Source organism: Merops nubicus, unplaced genomic scaffold, assembly GCF_000691845.1.
Source record: "Merops nubicus isolate BGI_N331 unplaced genomic scaffold, ASM69184v1 scaffold8597, whole genome shotgun sequence".
In the NCBI taxonomy this organism is placed as follows: domain Eukaryota; kingdom Metazoa; phylum Chordata; class Aves; order Coraciiformes; family Meropidae; genus Merops; species Merops nubicus.
This window is the reverse complement of record NW_008622257.1, coordinates 916-22,005: the sequence shown is the minus strand read 5'-3', so window position 1 is coordinate 22,005 and position 21,090 is coordinate 916. Positions and strand designations below refer to the sequence as shown.

At 37.8% G+C, this 21,090-nt stretch overlaps 1 protein-coding gene across 1 annotated transcript in view; it reads right to left on the bottom strand.

Annotated features, from left to right (window-relative positions):
• The window catches only part of PXDN (peroxidasin homolog (Drosophila)), a gene marked incomplete at its 5' end in the record, with an annotated part of 37,151 nt that extends 16,401 nt beyond the window's left edge, over positions 1-20,750 (bottom strand). The window contains 10 exons of the mRNA XM_008944717.1: positions 310-1,813; positions 6,232-6,389; positions 8,156-8,264; positions 10,816-10,972; positions 11,952-12,064; positions 14,514-14,672; positions 15,863-15,979; positions 17,317-17,589; positions 18,507-18,676; positions 20,633-20,750. Coding sequence (XP_008942965.1) covers positions 310-1,813; positions 6,232-6,389; positions 8,156-8,264; positions 10,816-10,972; positions 11,952-12,064; positions 14,514-14,672; positions 15,863-15,979; positions 17,317-17,589; positions 18,507-18,676; positions 20,633-20,750 — 2,878 coding nt within the window. The remainder of the gene's footprint in view (positions 1-309; positions 1,814-6,231; positions 6,390-8,155; positions 8,265-10,815; positions 10,973-11,951; positions 12,065-14,513; positions 14,673-15,862; positions 15,980-17,316; positions 17,590-18,506; positions 18,677-20,632) is intronic.
• Positions 20,751-21,090: the final 340 nt, after the last annotated feature.

The following is a 21,090-nucleotide window of genomic DNA, read 5'->3' as shown; positions in this document are numbered from 1 at the left end:
ACGAGACTGGCATTAATTATGACCTTATAGTGAAATAACATGCATATTTAACAGCATTTATAAACCCAGACATTTCAAATTAATAATTTCACAAACACAGAGTATATATTAACTTATTGTTCACAGAGATGTAGAAGTGGAGAAATTATCTGCATGTGGGAATTTTCCACATCTATATCCTGGTATGAATGGAAGTTTCTTAAAAAGTCCCTTAACCCCTTTCTTCCCAAATATTTTCTTCTAGATAAAACTACTAACTTTGCATGCACATTTAAATAATTGACTGTTTTTTCTTCACCTCAGGCTCACCTGCTAAGTTTCTCCCTGATTTCAGGATTCTTAATTTCATTTTTCAGATCTTCAAAAGTCTGAGCTGAAGAAAGATTACAGTAAACTCTAAAATCATGGTAGGGAGGAATTCCATGATCTCTGCCTCTCTGAATATTCATAGCTGCCAGATCTAAAGCCACAGTACGTGCCATGGAGAAGAGTCTTTCTGTTAATTCTGTATTGAGTAATTGTGATGGGACACGCATCTTACCAGCAACACCAAACAATCCCCTTAGAAGTGGATCAATGCCTCCTTCATTTACAATCCGAAATGGAGAGAAGAATGCCTTATGAAGAGGGAGATGGCCTTGTGGAATAGGTTCAAAGTTTTCATCCAGTCGATACAGAAAAGGATTAATGAGTGTGTGACCAAACCTAAAAGCGGCAGTTGCAAACTCATTAGTTATGCCAGAATTAACACTGGGATCATAACCCTTATATTCGCCAAGCATCTTCATGCCTACCTCTCCAAAGATCTTAGGTAGCCAGTGGCTAAATGTTATGTGTTGCATTTCTGCACCAACAATTTTGCGTGTTTCGTGATATATTGTGTCACCATCCCAGTGTGGATTGAGTTTCAGTAGCTCTGTGGCAATTCTGTTGTGTTCTCTAAACCACAACGTGTGGATGCTGGTAAGACCCAGCTGTTCATTAGAACGCTGATCACCAGCTAAAAAGCAGGGAATTGGGCTCTCGTTCTCGTCTCTCATGCATTCTGTCGGAGGGCCGGTAGCGAATGGAAGGAGAGGTTTGCCAGACCTCTGTACGATGCCCTGTCTCAGAAGACCCCTTTGGCTGGCCAAGTCTCTGATTTCTAGCGCTTCATGGTCCGAACTGCCATACACATTTGACGCGTCGATGTATGAAGTCAGCTGGTTGATCTGTTCTCGTGGGTACACAGAATTCATGAGGAGAGATGTCATGCCACTTCCACAGACTGGACTGGAGCGTACGAAAAACATGCAGCGGGCACCATTTCGAACTCTGGGATCGTTTGGCGGTATCATGATGGAAAAGCACGGAGGATCGTTTGTACAAACGGAACTGCAATGCTGACCATCTGAAAACCTGGCCTCGCTTAGGGCAGCAACGGTGAGGTCAAGGTCGTGGTCAAGAAACTGACCCCACTGCATGAGCATGTGCGTGTACTGGTCATCAGGAGTTATTGTTTCCGTTCCAATCAGAGTCGTTGAAACCAAGCGAGGCATTGGGAGTGCGTAGCCATTAGAGAGCCTCTTGGGTTCAATCCCCCGAGGCAAATTAAATCCATTTTCGTAGACTGACTTCAACAGACGTTCAAAGGCTGTCAGAGAAGCACCCCACATGGGATGCTGAAGGTTGTTGCATGTTCCATCATGTGTCCGGTACTTCTGGTGGAAACACATATCTGAGCAGTTGTTCACTCGTCGGTGGGCTGTACACCCTGAGAGATTAGCAATCAGATTCAAGTACTGTGGGGATACAAGGTCATTATAGTGATAACCTGAAATCAGAACAGAGAGAGAGAGAGAAAAATCAAGGACTTCATAGAGTCATGGTCCCTACAGATCACGATATTTTTTTTTAAATTTTATTATACTGCATTTCTCATCAGATTGAATATCCTTATTGTTTAAAAAGAACAATAATAATTACATATCTATATTAGAAAATTAGGTCATTTGAGCAACAACCACTATTAGGTCAGAGTACTCTGTAAAATGCCAGTTCAAGAACAACGTTTGCAAAACGTTCACAAAATGAGCTCATTACTTGGTCACTTCAGAAAGCAGAGATATGTTCAGAAACAAAAGCCTCATATTGAGACAAAAGGAAAATTTTCCCTATGTTAGTAAAAGCATTTCAAAAACTGTTAGTAACATTTACACGGATTTCAAGACTTTATCTTTTGAGACTTGATAATTCACTGAACATTACTATTTTGTTTTGCGTTATTACAGTGGAAGTTGTAGAATATTAAGAAACAAAATCAACAAAACCCACAAAAGAAAATAACCACAGGCAATATAGCTAAACAGAGGAGTGATCTCTAGGCCAACTGGTGTGGAGTCACTCACTTTCATATTATCTAGGACTAGCTTCTAAAGAAAATTCATGTTTGCATAACTCTTGGCACAGGTTTCCACTGCAATCCACACCATTCACCTCTGAGACTACAACATACTTATTGCCTTTCTGCATTTTTTCTCAGTTCATAGAAAAATGATAGATACAAAACATACACCATAATTCACCAGAATTATGTTTTTATAACTTCAAACTAATGCTATGTGTTGCATGATCTCTGCTGTGGTATGATGGCATATGGAAGGACTGAAAACCATAAGGCCTCCTAATGCAGTGTTGGGTGACTGCAAAGACCAGAACAGTCAGGCAGCGCCTTGCCCATTCCACTTATTACAAGTTATTCTAAAAGTGATTTTTTCTTAGAAACATTTGGGCTTAATTTCAGGAAGAGAAAAGTCATTGACTTGGGCTATATCTATATTATCAGCTTGGGTAGACCAACAAAAATGTGTTTGTATAGTGAAATTTTTGATGATGAGTAAGACTATCTGTTATGCAACAGGAGCAGGTTTCCCTCAGAAAAGCTTTACATTGCTCTCCTGGACTGAATGTGGCCTTGGACCACACTTTTGACTTAATTTGAAAAGAATCCACATTGTTCGAGACCATACCACAACTCACACCAAAGTACAGTAAGTGAGAACAACTGAGACATTAATTTCAAATGGGCCCTGCTGATTCAAAGCATAGTGTGAATGAGCATGGTTCTAGGATGCAGGGTATAGAATATTTAGCAATGTGTATGTACCCTTAGCCAACTAGGGGCTACATACACCACCGTGGCTCTTGCTTTGGGAAGCTTGCAGTCAAGAGTGAAACCAAAAAAAGCAGAATAAAGGCAGAAGAAAAAAGGAAATGACTGAGCATCCAGTGGTGCTGAGTTCCCACAGGTTCCCAACATGTTGGTAATCCCTCAAGTAGATGAGCTGAATGCAGCTTTGCAAGAGGTCAGTGCAGGCTAATCACACAGTCAGGAAATACTCCTTTTAGTCCTGAGCTTTCTTCCAACGTGCCTGCAAAGACAGCGACCGTAATCCACATTCAACACACAAATGTGTGCTAGACAGATTGGCTCTCTGCCAGTTTCCACAATGCAGGGTAATTTCAAACAAATCACCTTTGTCTTTCCCTTGAAAAGGACTGGATTGCTCATAGCTGCTCAGCTGGGACAGGACCTGTGCTCAGTCAGGGGATCTATGTTTTCCCAGCCTCAGGCTACATGTACTTGGAGTGGTTTACAAGTCAAATCAAAGATATTACAGACTTAGTGCTTGTGTTTGGCAAAACCAGCCTATTCTTGTAGACATAAATTATTTTATGGAATACTCCAGACTAGGAAAAAGAACAATAAACCACAGAGCAGAATCAGTGTCACTGGGTAAAGTAGCAAAATATGGTCTTTGAGGATATTATTAATGCATCATAGTATGTGGGCTACTAGGGTTAATTTTAAAACTACACTCAGAAAACCTATTTATTTTTTAAATTATTTACTTTTTTAAATGATCTTCATCCATCATGGAGTGCTTCCAACCATTACTCATGTAGCCTTTATATAAACATTTGCCTGCTGTTGCTATCCTGGTTGTCACCCCCATTTCTGAAAACAAACTGTGAGCAAAACTCAACTATGAACTTTTTGGGTGGAACGATCTTTATTACTTTTCAGCTTTTAAGGTTCAGCTTTTCTGTTTAGAAGTTCAAGTGGAGGGCGATGGCTCATCTATGTATTAGATTCAATGGCTTTCTGAGCAGAGTGGAGGCTGCCAGTCTCAGACCCCTACTACCCCTCCCGTGATAGACACTAACTCTGGCTTGGCTTTCTAAAAGGCTGGGTTCCAGGCATTCCCAATACAAGCTGCCTAGCTCAAGTCACATAATACTAGCTATAGGGTTTTGGTTTGGTTTGGTTTTTTCCAAACTGCAAAGAAAACATTTCCTAGAGTCATAGAAATATTGGTCAGAAGGCACCTCTTACGCAGACCAAGCTCCTCTGCCTCCAGCACTGGATCAGCAGAGCTGTATCCTTCACTAAGGGGCTTGAAAACCTCCAAAGACTGACTCCTCAGCATTTCTGGATAATTGTTCCACTACTACACTAGCCTCCTGGTGAGAAACTATTTCCTAACATCCAATCTGAACCTCCCAAGCAGCTATTTGTGGCCATTTCCCTTGTTATACAGTTTGGCACTGCAGAGGAGAATTTGGCTCGATGGTCTTTCCTTGGAATATTCCAAGATTTTACATTAAAAAAAGTCTCTGAATGGGAAATCATCAAGTTTTTCAACGGTTCCCAGTGCAAAAGTGCTAAATAACACCCTCCATTGGGCTCTGCATTTTGAAATAAACCCAAATAAGAGTATTAAAATCTGATCATTAGGCTATTTAAATGAAAACAGATTTCTTTTGCTATCCAAGTTTCCCTAAAAGCCAGGTTTTGAGGGATTTCATAGGACTGAGAAGCAAGCTCTGGTTGTCAACAGAATCTCCACTAGCACAGAAAATTGCCTGATTTTATGTTCATTAATTTGTATTTGTATGCTTTAATGCCAGTTTTTGGTAAACTTTAGGTGACTGAATTTCACTATTACAAATCCTAGTGAAAAGTACTCAAGCAACTGTCACACAAGATTTCCTGTGTTCCTAGTATTATATTCAATATGCTTGGATATGCATCTAATCAGAGAATCAAATTAAATTGGGTTGTTCTTATAAAACACAAGTCTTCAAAGAATTTTGAATAAGTTCTCATGGTAAGCTATTCATGACAAATTACTTACTCAGCTCTAATAATAAGTAACAAGCTTCTTTTACTAGCAAATGTTCTAGTACTTCACAAAGCTTGCAGTCTTTGGTCTTATAAATACTTTCCTAGTTCACAGTCAGAGTTAAAGTTTTCGGAAGTTACAATAAATACTCAATTATAAACATCAAAAAGAATATAATAAGTAAAAATATTTCCTCTACATTTCTACTGTAGTTTTTGGCTACATCTCAAGTCTCAAAAGGTCTCCTAAAACTCTATCATTATTTCTAAATGCTTCAGTCCTATGTCTCAAGCCTATCCACATACATATCTACACACATTAGTTGTATATGCTCCAGCTGGACTTCATGAATTTGAACTTGGATTTCGATAACTCAAGGGGTAGAAATATTAAACCTCACATTTTTCTGCTATTTATAAAGCAGCAAAAACTGTATTTCTCTTTACATCAAGATCAATGTTAAAGGAAAAATTAGCTGTTTGACATGCACTTAAAGAATGCGTGGCAAATAATTCTTTGAATACTATTGTTGCACTATGGAAACCTTGGTTTGTAAAGTATACAAATCCTTCTTGCTATATCATCTTTTACCCTTGCCAAGGCACGCCAACACTAAATAGTTTTACTTAAAGAAACATGAACAAAATACTGATTACTTTTAATACATAACAGAAAAGTCTGCTCTACTATGAAACAATGGTCCTAATGAGTAAACACAGAGGGACTTCACAAACAGGATGCATTAGGCACTTCCATTATATCAAATATGCCTAGAAAAAGAATCTGAACATGTATTTCTCCTTAATATGGCAATGTGAGGAAAAAGTACAAACGCTTTTACTTGGAGTGCTCAAGCAAACTGAATTACACTATAATGTGCAGACTGAGGACTGAATTGGGAAAACACATTTATTTGGTAAAGTTTTACAAAGTCAAATACTCCACTGATTTCAATTTAATGGAACTGCAGCTGGGACCCAGAAAGAGAAATAAATGTCTCGTGAAGTATAATGACTTAAGAAAACAAATACACTTCATTAGAGAAAAATAAGGAAACAGTACTGACTTGTTCCATTCAGGTCAACCATTAGACCATCTTGTACATGATCTTGAATAAGCTGCAATGTCCTTTCAAATATTTCCCCAGCTCTTGCTTGCTCGACAGTGTATGGATCCCTTGGGTATCGGAACAAGGCTAGCAAATCATTTGGAGAACGAGGACGACTGATAGATAATTTGAAAAAAACAGTAAGTGTACACAGGAGTTACAAAATAACAATACTAAATAAATCTTGTAAACAGTCAGCAACTTGTTCAGTACATACCTGGGTTACTCATCTCAAAATGGAAGGCAAACAAAAAAATTAATAGAATAATAAAACATTAAACATTTAGTATCAGTTAAATATTTAGTAGACTTCTCATATACATTATCTCAGCAAAAAAACTGCAGTGAACAGAGATCCCCAAAAGACTGTTTAAACAATAGGAATCATGGAATCACCGTGGTTGGAAAAGACCTCTAGCATCAAGTCCAACCTTCCTCCCAGCATTTCCCTAACCACTAGACCATAGCCTCAAGTGCCAGTCACTTGTTTTTTAAACACCTCTGGGGATGATGATTCCATCACCTCCCTGGGCAGCCCGTTCCAGTGTCTAACCACTCTCTCAGTGAAGAAAATCTTCCTAATATCCAGTCAATATCTTCCCTGGTGCAACTTGAGGCCATTTCCCCTTGTCCTGTCATCAGTAAGTTGGCAGAAGAGACCAACAGCAGTCTCACTACAACCTCCTCTTAGTAGTTGTAGAGAGCAATAAGGTCTCCTCTCAGTCTCCTCTTCTCCAGACTAAACAGCCCCAGTTCCCCCAGTCAGTCCCCATAAGCCATGTTTTCCAGCTCTCTCACCAGCCTCGCTGCCCTTCTCTGGACCTGCTCCGGCACCTCCATGTCCTTCTTATCCTGTGGTGCCCAAAACTGGACACAGGACTCAAGGTGTGGTCTCACCAGTGCCAAGTACAGGGGCACGATCACCTCTCTACTCCTTCTGGTCACATCATTTTTGACACAGGCCAGGATGCCACTGGCCTTCTTGGCCACCTGGGCACACTGCTGGCTCATGTTCAGTCAGCTGTCCACCAGCACCCCCAGGTCCTTTTCCACCAGGCAGTTTCCAGCCACTCCTCCCCAAGACTGGAGTGTTGCCTGGGGTTGTTGTGACACAATGCAGGACCCAGCACTTGGCCTTGTTAAACCTCAAACAACTGACCTCAGCCCATTGCTCCAGCCTGCCCAGATCCCTCTGCAGAGCCTTCCTACCCTCAAGCAGATCAACAGTCCTACTTAATTTCGTGTCATCTGCAAGTTTACTGAGGGTGCACTCGATCCACTCATCCAGGTCATTGATAAAGATATTAAACAAGACCGGTCCCAAAACTAAGCCCCTGAGGGACACCGCTCATGACTGGATGCCAGCTGGGTTTAACTCTATTCACCACATCTCTCTGGGCTCAGCCATCCAGCCAGTTTTTAACCCAGCAAAGAGTCCACCTCCTGTTTAGGCCATGAGCCACCAGCTTCTCCTGCAGAATGCTGTGGGAAGCAGTGTCAAATGCCTTACTGAAATCCAGGTAGACAACATCCACTGCTTTTCCCTCATACACTAGACGGGTCACCTATCATAGAAGATCAGGTTGGTCAAACAGGACTTGCCCTTCATGAAGCCATGTTGGCTGGATCCGATCCCCGTGTTGTCCTGCACTTGCCGCATGATCTCCCCCAAGATGAACCATTCCACAACCTTCCCCGGCACCGAGCTCATGCTGACAGGCCTTACACGTTAAGCTGTTAGTGTTCCCAGAACCAACCAGATGTTAACAATGTCGTTTAAATAATAAAATGGCTTCTTGCTTAAGAAATTTTCCATTATTTCCAGCATATACAAAATTAGTCTTGACTTCTCAATACAAAAAAAAAAAAAAGAACAGGATACCTGTCAAACAGATGTGTACGTGTTGAATTTATTGCTCTGTCAACAGTTGCAATTGCTTCCACAATTGATGTTTGTACAAAAGGATCTCCATTTCGGCTGACATTAGGGACTACAGAAAGAGGAATTCACATGTTATTGCAAAAATGGCCACACACAAAAAGATACTTCTATAAAACAGAGTCTAGACACGACATCATTTCAGCTGTAGAAAGTAAGCCTCTGTTCTTTAAGCATTAGTTTGTCCAAATATAAAATTCTTAACCATTTTAAAATTCTAAAAGCATGTTACAGTAGAGCAAAATTAATTTAAAACAGAAGTTAATGTAAGTTTGAAAATCAGCTTGCTTATAATTGTGAAACAAAATAAAATGAAGATAAATACATACAGTGTTTAACTATTAATTAGTCCTACAATTTCAAGTAAGAATTACCCCCCAAAATTAATTATTACTAAGAGTTTTTTTACTGGTGACATCTATTATCAACTTTTCAGGTGTTAATATCAACAGCCTGATCTATATCCACTGGAAACAATGCAAGTGTTCCCCTTGAATATCAATTAGTACTGAATTAGTTCTGAATTCAGTGTAAGAATTTAAAGGGTTTGCAGGAATGTGTTACAAATGGAAAATTCTAAGACTCATTTTGCCTTTTAGAACACATGCATCAAATAAATTCAAAGAAATTTCACAAAAGAAAAGAAAAAGAGTAAAAGAAAAAATCCCCAAAACATAAAAAAAATAATCACAGAATATTGTATATTCCCAAATAGCTACAGTAAATTAACAGTGCTCCTCTCCTGAGCCTTATCTAGTAAACTATGCACATTAATTTTTAAAGGGCTATAAATATTTTATTTACTTTGATCGCTACTTTGTTTTCTACTTTAAAATTATCTATCTTTTTAATATCACATTAAAAAATCACATGCTATTTAACATTAAAAACTCTGTAATGTTAAAAGCTATTTAACAACTCTGCAGAATAATGGAAACTCACTAATGCATAGGCTTATTCATCTGCCTTTTTATACAGTGCTCACTTGCAGCTGGATGTTTGTACAACGTATCTAAGTCTAATAACCTTCCTTTCAGTCTAAACCAAGAACTACCAGATCCAGGGGCAACAGCTAACAATTTCCAGAGTATGTTTGGATTGGAAAAGTTGCACAGGAAGAAGGGTAAAGTAGGGAAAAAGTACAAAGCAAATACACTGGAATAAAATCAGCAGATGTACAAAATCAGCTGACATAAAAACTGTTGTTTGCAAGATTTTAATGACTTTTTTTTTTCCCCCTAGGCAATATTTCATTATTCCTTCATAACTGCCAGCTTAGGCTGTGTCTATAGGAGTTTCAGAGTCTAGACCTGGGTAATCAAACTTAACCACCTATACCATCAAATAAAACAGTCCCTGGCACTCCATAGCTATAGTTGAAGCCTCTTTCTCTGCCCCTGAGGCCAGATGCCTTGGGCTCCTGACAACATACTCCCAGCATCCAAAATGGGCAGTTCCTTTCCATGGCCCCTGATCTGTCCCAGTTATCAAACGTCCTCCTTGCTTTAGAGCTTCATTTTCACAGCAACCATATAGAAATGTTATCAGATAAGCTACTTATTTCAAGGAGAAATATAATTTACAGTTTTGCTGTTCTCATTTTAGATGGTTCAGAGAGTGCTTGTGTGCCCTGAACTTAGCACCATGATATTGAAGATTGTGAAAATCCAGTTGCTGGTTACCTTCCCTGGTGCTGTCTACAATAGGTGTAATCTTGGTGTTCACTTTAAACATATGTTTTGTATATATTTATGAATTCAGTAAACAAAATATAGACAGCACTGGGAAACAATATCCAATATGTTAAAGAAATCACTGCTCAATACTCCTTTTTCAATGATATAAAAAGAGTGAAATTTTCTAGTGAATCATATTTTCTAGCAAAAGAGGAAAAAAAAAACCAAAACCAAAACCAAGACCATACAGTTTCCTTAATATTTTCCATCAAAGTGAGTCTGAAAAATCAGCAGTTTTACTCAGTAAGTCAGAAAAGCATTAGGGTCAGTCTGTACAACAAAGTTATTTCCTTTGCCTCTTTGGCTGCTTTATGGCCACTTATTACATGTTAGTAAGTAATAACTATTATTTGCCATTATTACTTTCAAATAATTAGAGTAAGCTCAAATATTCTCCTTTTCTTTGTTTTCTTCTTTAGCTTAAGATCATTAAAATCTTCCTGAATTCCTTCACAATGGTTGCAGTGTAGTTTTCAACCAAGTCCTGGAAGTGTCTCTTTAGAGATGCCACAGGACTTTCTCTTGTCATCCCTAAAGACTAGGCTGTGTATTCAGCTAGCAAATTCTAATAGGTCCAAATATCTCAAGAAGAAAATAGCATGGCTAAATGGAGCCGAAAGCATTGTTTGTTTTGAAGGTTAACTCCCAGAGACATTTTGGCTGATGTATTCCCATCTCACTCACATCTGTGCAGATAGTTGCCTGAATTAAGTGAAGGAAAAAAGAAGAAAAAAAGAGAGTTAAGGGAGAAATAGATGACCAAGAGAAAGACTTTAACATCTGAGAAACTTTTTTTTGCATTTCACAAATTAAGCAATTAGAATAAAACTAATAAACTAACTCATAGCTCTGCTTCTTACACCTTACCATTAACACTAAGCACCATACTAACAGAGGAGTACCCTATGGTGTTCCGGGCAACACATTCGTATCGACCTTCATCAGCGGTTCCGACATCACGGATGGTAAGAAATCCCTCCGGACTAACATGAAACTTCCCACTCTCAGTTACCTGCACTCCATCCTGCAGCAAAGCACAATGTTCAGTTCTTCTAAACACTGTTTTCAAACCTGAGTTTCGTCTTCTTTTTTTCTTTCACTTTTATATTTTATTCTATATTTCTATTGTGTATCCCAAGATAATATTCAAATAGATTTAGATAAACTTACATAGAAAACTCGCACACTGTTTTTGTTGACAGCAGGTCCTGCATGTACTTCTAAATTGTGCAGTGTATTTATTTACTTTTAAAGTTACTCATTATTATAAATCAAAGAATTTGAATAACTATGGGTCCTCACTACATAAAATTTAAGACGCCAGCATAAGATAGCACCTCTTGAGAACATGTATATTTGATTTTACTCCAAATCAACTAACTGAAAAATATCACAGGAGCTTAATATGTATCAATAGTTCATATATCAATACTTTGAAGCTATTTAAGGTGCATTAAAACTACATTTTCTCATGCTAACTGAAGAGAAGATAACCAGGAAAACTGAAGATTAATATTAGCCACCCATTAATTCACTGGTAACTCCGCTAAAACTCTGATATAACAGTTATGGCACCAATGGAAATCAAAGCACCAGAGAGGTTACCAAGGAGTTACTGAAACACATCCTGGTTGAAGTGTCAACCTAACTGTGTCAAAGGGCTCAGAAATACAGTGGGTTTTATTACTTTATATTTACAATATCATTGAAAGTATTAACATAATAGGATATTTGCACTGAGCTCTCACTAAAACACCCAGGCCTTTTAAGGCCTACATTATAATGTTAGCTGGTCTGTGTCATATATTTTCCATATGTATAAAATTCAAGTTTGGTATCTATAAATATACTCTGTCTTAAAGATGATCTGCTGACTGAATTCCAGTTAACATTTTCAAACATGAGAGCAAGCCATAATTCGACGATTTGCACTTTAAACAGCTAGTTATGAAGAGATGGAAAGGCCACTGCCCTTTTGCAACAACCTGACAAATACCTAGTACCTTATTCCATGTAATTACTGGCTCTGGCTCTCCTTGAGCGCTGCATGGGATCTGCACATTTGTGCCAACCTCCACTGTCATGTCACTGGGAACACTGGCAAATACAGGAGTCACTAAAAAAACAAATTACATGTTGACAAGGTATGAAATACAAATTGTGCAACAGCAATCTAAAAAGAGGTCAGAACTGTTTATTTTTTCAATTGCCCAACGTTTCTTAATTTATCACCTTGTTCTGTCTGCAAGTTTTTAGTTGCTTATAATTTGTCTTGGAGATAAAATTCCTTACCCCTGATGTCTGCTTTAAGAGTACTTAAAAATCAGCCTAACTTCTAACAAAACAGGCTTAGCATTTTTCAAAACTTCTTAAATTCTGTAAATTAAATGCTCTGAAAAGAATTTTTGTGATTAGCAAAATCTGAACAAAGTCACCAGAATGAATATCTCACCAACTTCTGAGAAGTTTCTTAAGCTTAAGTTTTTTAAATAGCAACAACAGGGTTTTCTTCGGTGATAAAAGCAGAACTTTCCACAACTCATTCTACTGTGATACCCCCAGCCCAACTTGCTGAGGTGCTTAGCTTTCACAGAGCTCCTGCCCCCTGACACCAATGAGCCCTAGGTCAAAACATAAAAAAAAATCGCCTTCAGCTTTAAGGACACAGGGTACACAGTTATATAAATACAGTGTGAAGAAAATAAAAGCATTTTTTAATCCTAATTTCCTTCAAATCCAGATTGACATCCCACACTCAGATACCATCATGACAAGCACAGTCAATATTATGAAGAAATGGAGAACTGCATTTCTGCAGTAACGTGTCGATGTTTTTGCAGGAGTGGGCTGGGCTTCTACAGAGAAGTATTTGGCCACACAGCTTATATTTATACTACCAGCAAATCTGGCTCTGACATTAAATTGTTTGTATGTAAATGGCTGTCAAGGACCAGAAACTATTTCAAATAAGGTATCGAGAGGCAAGCGTCCAGCACTGGGAGGTAAGAGAGTCTGGCTCTGTGACTGTGAGCCATATCATGCCAGCAAACAGACCTGGACCATTAATCTGTATTCATCAATACAGGTTTAGCCACAGTGACCACTGACTAGACATGCCTCAGATGAACAATCCTTTTCTTGGAAGCCTAGAGGAAAAAAAATTCCCTCCTTGCACAATTGAAAATAGCATTGCAATGAATGTATGGAGAGAGCTCCAACTGTAGGCTGCATATGCATATGTATTGACTAACTTTTGGTGACTGGATTTTGCAACCCAAGTCACAGAAAAAATAATTTTCTGAAACTTTACTCAAGTTCAGTGAAATTTAACACAGCTGGAAGGTTGTAAAACTTTTTTAAATTGAATTCTGCTTTATGGAATTTTAGTCAACAGTTTAATATAGGTGAAAAACAAAATTTTCACTCTTGGAAATCAATCTCCCAATACTACTCTTAAGTAAGAAAAATCAGGGGAATTTTTTTCTAGCAAACAGAAGCTCAAGAACACATCTGAGCCCCTTTTACTAAAATACTGTTTAAAATGACATCACTAACAAGAAATGCTTTGAACTAAATGTTTAAGTAAATAAGGAGATTAAACGACAAAGTACTTAATTATAAATATGAATATGATTCTAATTAAACCTAAAAGTAGCTTACTTAGGATTTACTTGAAGAAAAGCATATGAAAAATTGAGTCTTTTTTTTTGTGGCAGCTTATTTTCAATATAAGGAATGACATTTCATTGTGAAGGTCATTCTGCTATTGTAAAATAAAGTGTCTGTTTCTGGACATTATAAAAAAATATGCTAATAACACTATTTGGTTAGCAGCATAGAGTCTTTTAAGAAACTATTTTTTTTCAGAAAACAAGGGGTTTTGGCCAGTCATAAGAATATTGTCATCCTCAGAGAAAACCTCTACTCTTCACAAAAAAAAAAAAAGTAAATCAGATAAACCTCTTTAACAGAACATAGGACTGTTCCAAAGGAATGATATTCTGTACAAATAATGATAAGTAACCAAACATGTTCTTTATTAAAAGTCACACTATTTATTAAAAAACACCTGGAATCTAAAAATAGATATACTGAGAAATAATCATGATAAATAGGAAATATTAGCAATACCCTGAACATCAACTTCTTTAAACAGTAAAAGATTAGCCTCATTCTAACAAGCTTTTATCAAAAAAAGTTACATTTAGTTGTAGTCTCCAAGTGACTTTGAACAGTCTATCATGGCACACTGTCCCACATGCTCAATTTATTAACACTAATAAAACACCTTATAAGTCAAACCCAGTAACTTAGTATCACTATACAATGCAGCAAGAGTCCTGAAGAAAATCCCAAGCACTGTTCAAGCTCTCCTCCAAAACCTTTTCTAATTCCAAACAAAGAGAAACTAATTCATCTTAACATTTTGTGCCATCAAAAATAATTGATTCTCAATTGTACAGTTTAGGACAAAAAAAACCCCAAAACCTCAAACACAGTACTATGTGTTTTAGTGTAAGCATAATTTAATAATTTTTTTCAGCTGTTGTACATAGAGAACATACCTCTAGGTTGCACAGTCAGGTATACAACAATTCGTTGAGATCCAATAATGTTGACAGCTTGGCACTCATACTGCCCCTGGTCATGCAGAGCAACCCTGGAAATCCTTAGGGTGCCAGAGGATAGAACTAAATGTCTTCTGTCAACAGACAGCTGGCCTCCTGAAGCACAAAACAACATTTGCTATTTATAACAGTGCAGAACAAAGTCCCTTTGTGTCAGAGAAAGGGAAATCCAGAACATTTTAAATTTCATAAAACATCGGAAAAAATTAAAATTGCTTTAAAAAAAAAAGTTTGCAACTTTTACTTCTCAGAAGATAAACACACAAAACAAACAAAATATACATGTGCAACTGACCATAAACCTGCTATCATCTCTATTTGTGGTAGAAACAGGTATTTTCATTTAAGGAGCATGATAAAGTATCTGAATGGGAAGTCATCATAAGAACACCACCAACAGGTTATTGCTGTTCATTTAATATTATTGCTGTGTGTGCAAGACAATTCATCTAATCTGCTCAGATCATCTAGAGAATCCACAGAAAAGTACATACAGCCCTGAAAAACTGGAATATTATAATAATGAAATGAAAGGCACATCAGTGTGTGTACCCTATTCTTCTTTTCTGGATATTCCATTTGATTGGAGCAGTCTTGGTAGAGGAAGAAACAAAGACAGTATCCACATCAAAATGATCAGGAATGTTAATAATCTGCTTTATCTACCATAATTTAGAACTTCCTAAAAGTTGTTTTGCTTGCTAGAGCTATTTCATTTGATTCAACTGGAATATTCACTTACTGATAAAACATCCACTACAGCATTTCTTCCCCTGGATTTGATTTAATGCCTTTACAGCCATAACCTGATAAAACAGTCAGCAGATTGCACCCCAGTGCTCCTATTAATGTGCATTAAAAGCCAGAAATAGTTCTGCTGATGCCAGTTACAGGTTGGACTGTTCTGGTTTCTGAAGCAAGCACATCCCACCTAACTTCAGACTGCCAGTTAATGACAGCCATGTCCATTTCTTCTGCAGTAAACTGGCAGTGATAGGTATTGTCACATACTATTTCTCTCATATTTCTTAAACATTTATTATTAGGAATCTATTATGCAGACATATGTTAGTGACTCCTTTTTCCTGAATCATGAAAAATGCTTGGGCAGCTAGCTTCTGTGGGATACCTTGCCTTTTCTAGCTAAGGCAGAAAAAAACGAGCCCTGTTTCCTTCAGAGTGTGGAGACTAAAGAAATACATGCAATTCCTTCCAATGCATGAGTGCCTCCAAAATGACGTCTGAACTATTCTAGTAGTTTAAAAGTAAAAACAGAACATGCTTACCTCCTTTAGTCCAGGCAATAACAGGCTGGGGATAGCCTTGTGCTTCACAAGGAAAGTCAACAGTTTGCCCCTCAATCACTGTCTTGTCTTGAGGAGTGACAGTAAACTGAGGTAGAGCTACAGAAGAGAAAACAAACTGTTTGAAATAAAACTAAATCAAACCCTGAAAAATGCATGACTGTCTGATGAATAGCTCATACTGGTGGGAAAAGAGATGTTGATGTGACCCTCTTACATTGTGACTGTTATAGGGCAGAGAATTCGGGCAGCCATTTGTGCAACAGGAATATTTTCCTCACAACCTGGCCCTGGTGTCAGTAAATGCCTCTGGATCTACTGCCATCGATTCAAAATAAGAGGTACAGTAAGACTTGTAGAATCAAACACAATGTGTTCCCTGGATTAAAACTACCTTCTCTTTCTCTCAAAAAATCCTCAGCTAAATTGTGAAGCAAAGGCAGTATAGTCAAAACCATCATGAGCTGCTTGTTTTCTTCTTTACACAAAAGGAAAGCAGAAAATGGATTGTGGGCCAAGTTCTGCAGTAACACCATGGCATTATCAGTGTGAGAAGTAATTTGTTCAGCTCTCAAAACAAAATCGTCCATTGGTGAAAAATGAATGAACAAACCACAGTGAAAAGTTGTTTGTATAGCTTTAAAAATTGAACTCATTAACAAAGTATTTGCAACCTGAACTCTTTGCCAACTACAGATCTTAACACAGGAACAGAAACAAACATCAATTTAACGGTTACTCAAAATATTTTGCAAATAGAAGTTCCAGCATGAAAATATTTGGAAACAAATAGACTCCATATTAGACAGAAGAGGCTTTTGAGACACTGTTCTCAAAATATTTTATATTCATACTATTGACATACAATATCAAAATTATTGCCATCACAGTAAACTATATTCATTTTTGTTTTGCAGAAAAGCTATGCTAATGCCTCTGCTGTCAGAGGGATAGTTTCCATGAAACTCAGTGATGTTCCCACATTCACTGAAATATCTACAAAAGAAAGGCAGCACAGATCTGTGCTCAAAACTCCATTTCTAGTACTCCAGGCACAAATTCTAATCACTAGAGTTACTGCCTGTTACATAAAAAAAATGAATTACCCACAAATTTGACACTGTATGTTTATTCCTGCAGACAAACAAAATAACAAAAATAAACATTTCAAAACACTGGTGATTAACTTCTGAGAATAATCAATGAAACAGCTTTCAGAGAATTGGTATGTATCTTACTCTGAGTGAAACATAAGGCAGCTTTCCTATGGATTACACTAGAACTATGGATTACACTAGTGTAATTGAAAGAAATAACTCATGTTTTAATTTGGCTCTGACAATTCAGGAAAAAAAAAAGACAAAGCCACACAATTTAAAGTAATTACCCTCTTAAAATGTTTTACAGCATGCCATGCCTGGCTGAATGTTACTCACCTTGCACTATAATGTACGCAGTCGCGTGGATATTATCTATGCTGTTAGTTGCAAAACAGGTGTACTCGCCACTGTCCTCCTGCTTCACATTTTGGATGTAAAGTCCTCCTGACGGAGTGATGGTGATGCGAGGGTCACTTGGCAAAGGGGTTCTGTCACCTTTGGTCCAGGTAATCCGTGGCTGAGGGTGCCCCGTTGCACTGCACTCCAAGGTGACACTCTCTCCAACTAGCACTTCGGTGTTTTGCGGGTGAATCACAAAACTTGGACGGGCTGTGAGAAATGAGTGATATCTAAATACGACTTTTAGCTCATATAGCACTAAATTAGATGAATATTGTGATAGGTGGGGGAATCTATGGGGGGTTTTAATAGCTCTGTTCTGACATACTTCTAATCTTGGTGCAAACTCCAACTCTCTTTAAGTTTGCTCTAGCTGAAGACATTTATAAACATCAACAGATGAAAAATAAAATTCATTTACTTACGCTGATGTTTCCACTTAACTCCCATTAAATCAATTTTCAAATATTTCCTTCTCATTTGCTGACCTTTATAAAAGTCTCTTCAGAGTCACAGACACCAAGATCCATAAAACAAACTGGCGAAAACTTGCCAAAAAGACAAAACTGACTACACTATGTTTTAGTAACCTTTCCTAAGTACATGAGTACTTTTCAGTGACATTTTAAGTTTACCCAATGCTCAGTGTCAAAACAGCATCTTCTCACAGCAAAGTTTGGAATTTAAAAACATTACAGTCCTGGACAGAAATTTTGTGCTTGCAAACATGAAGCCCTGGCTCGACAGAGTCAAGCTAAAAAACTCCTGAGCAAGGGTAGCTGCACAGGGTGTGTCAAAAGTGGCCTGTTTGGAAGCTGGTGATTTTCAGATATCCAGAGAGAATATAAACGCATTGAGCACCATCACAATGCAACAGCCTCTTTTTATAACCCTTCTACAAAGACCCTAAAAGCCTACCATCAGAATTGATACTACAATAAACATAACTGGCCGATTTGCTTTTTTGTTTCAGAGATATTGCAGCTTCATGATCTAGTTCTTAAGATGCCCAAGCACAAGAAATCTACATGTCAAGACCATAAAAGAGCCAAAGCATCTTATTTTTAGCGACCTTATTGTCAAAACAATTCTCCATCTGAAAGCAAAATTCAGACAATGTTTTTTACCTGGTGACTCGAAGTATCTAAGAGTAACTTCCTGAGTTTTCACTTCTCCAGCTACATTTTTTGCCATGCACTGGTAAATGCCTTGGTCTGTTTCTTTAGTATTTTGAATCATTAGTGTGCCGTCATCTAGCAAATTTAGACGGGAATCTTCTTTCATACTGAGCTCATTACTGTGAAGAAAAGAATCTGCTGGAGTTAAACCTTTAAATTGCAAGCACAGAAAACTGCCAATAACAAACTCCAAAACATTAATCCAAAAATAACTTGGGGGAAAAATAAGTTTTACTGTGTTAAGTAAAATAATAGAACTTTTCATTTTCTCCTAAAATGAAGAGAAACAAAAATGAACCAAATTTGCTTATTCAAGTATTACATCTTCAAAATGAAAAGCCAAAATACTTTTATGAGTAAAAGCTTACAGGGAAAAAAGGTGAACAAAATACACATACCTGGTCTCATTTTCCTTTAAAGCTGTTCTAACTGGCCAATCAATGGAAAATGTTTCTACTGGAAGTATACAATGCAGGTTCAACACTCAAGATACTTTCTACTAGGAGGGGTTAGTTGCTATAAAATCAACTTTGTGCCAATCTCTGTCTGAATTGCTCAAGGAGCACTAATGAAAATGATTATAATTTGTACTGGCTTAAAAACATAGGTTAAGGTCAGGTCTTCAGGCTATGTCATGAATGCATTTCTGTGGCATTAACTAAGAACAGTTAGGGGGGTTTATTAAAGAAACTGTTTCTCACTATTCCTCACTACATAAGATGAAGAAAGCACACAGGAGGGATGAGAACTCACCCCCCTCGCAATGTGCAAAACCCAGCCTGACTGTTGATCTAATTCAGCATACTGCTCAACAGGTCAATGGCTTTGGACTGAAATCTTGCAACACTCAACTACCTTGCAAAGAGCTTTACTCTCATTCATGCAGCCAGGAAACAAGCCAGAGTCAACAATCCCACACCCCAAGCTCAAATTTCTTCTTAAAACTCTTTCATATGTGTGTTCTGAATACATGTTTTCTTTGTTTATTACAAGAAGAACATGAGCCAAAGAAAATTTTAATGAAATAATTATACCATCCAAGTTCAAGGCTCTGTTCTTGACACACTCCATAAATGCTGTACCCTTGCTGCACGTGGGGTTTTCACTGACATCAGCAGAAACATACAGCTATGTTGTTCCATTTTATCAGCAAGTAACAAACTAAAACGGTTCATTTGCTAATAAAAAATGTAAGGGAATTTTTTTTTCTGTATCAGGTTATCCATTTGTATAAGAACACTGGCAAACTGAAGTCTGATTAAACTAGTGGTAAACTCACAATTTATGTGTCCATTGTAAATTCACAACAATTTCATGGGGGCAATTTGCTGCCACGTAGGTGGCTCAGCCCCATGCTGTGCCCAGTGCTGCTGGAGGGAAGCAGGCTCCGGGCAGACCTTGAGTAGCCACTCAGCAGCAGGCTGGCCCTTGGGCTGCTGAACGACACACATCCTTTATAGGCCCTTCCCTCCACCCTGTAAGCAGTGAGAGCAATGGAGCAGGTTATCCAGAGAGCTTGTGTTGCCTGCATGCTTAGAGGCATTTAAGACCCAACTGGACAAAGCAACCTAGCATGATCCGTCTTTGAGCAGAAAGGCTGCAGTGGAGACCTCCTGAGATCCCCTTCAACCTGAACTACCCTACAATCTTATGATATAAGCACTTGCCTGCTCTCCATGTACAACTGGAGTCCTTTAAAAAAAGTAGCTTTTCCTCTGCCTCAAAATATATGCAAACATCAGCTAAATAGCATGTCCATATTAGATTGTCTGGTCCTTACATATAAATGATTTAGTTTTACAGGTGTGACCAACTTTGCAGGCATAACTACAGCTGAAAATCCTACCAATAGTATTAGTCACAAATTAATATTTACTCAAGCTGTCATGTCATAAGTGTTTTAAATTACTACTAACCCAGATCTGGGCCATTATTAGTTCATATACTTAATTATAATGGGTTTCTCCTTTAACTGTTCTATATATTAGCATGTAATGCATGTGGACACGAACCCAGAAATGCACACAAGACAAACATGCTTACATTAAGGTTCTCTCTTCCTCTTTTAAACTTACTTGTTTCGAAGCCAGATAATTTCTGGTTTAGGATTGCCTTCAGCTCTGCAAGTGAAGTACACTGTATTCCCTGAGGTAACGTCCACATCCTGAGGCTCTGATGTAATTCTTGGCCTCTCTGTATCAACAATAAAGCATATAAAGGACTTGTTTTAAAACTAATAAAGAATGGTAAATTAAAACAATTTCCATATACCCTGTAGAAAAATATATTTCACAAGTGTTTTAACTTACAATATGTATATGCTTAATCAAAATTAAACACACTTTTCCCTAGCAAAAGTGACTGAGGGCTTTCTAACTTCCTCCATTGTTCCTTATGACCTATCACTAGTCTGGAATTGCATTGTGCAAATTTGTATCAGGTTCTAAAGTAGCTGTTTTATTTATTTGAACAGAGGCTCAATTTGCTTATGAAGGAAAAACTTTAAAGCAGCACGCACAAGTGCCATTTAAAG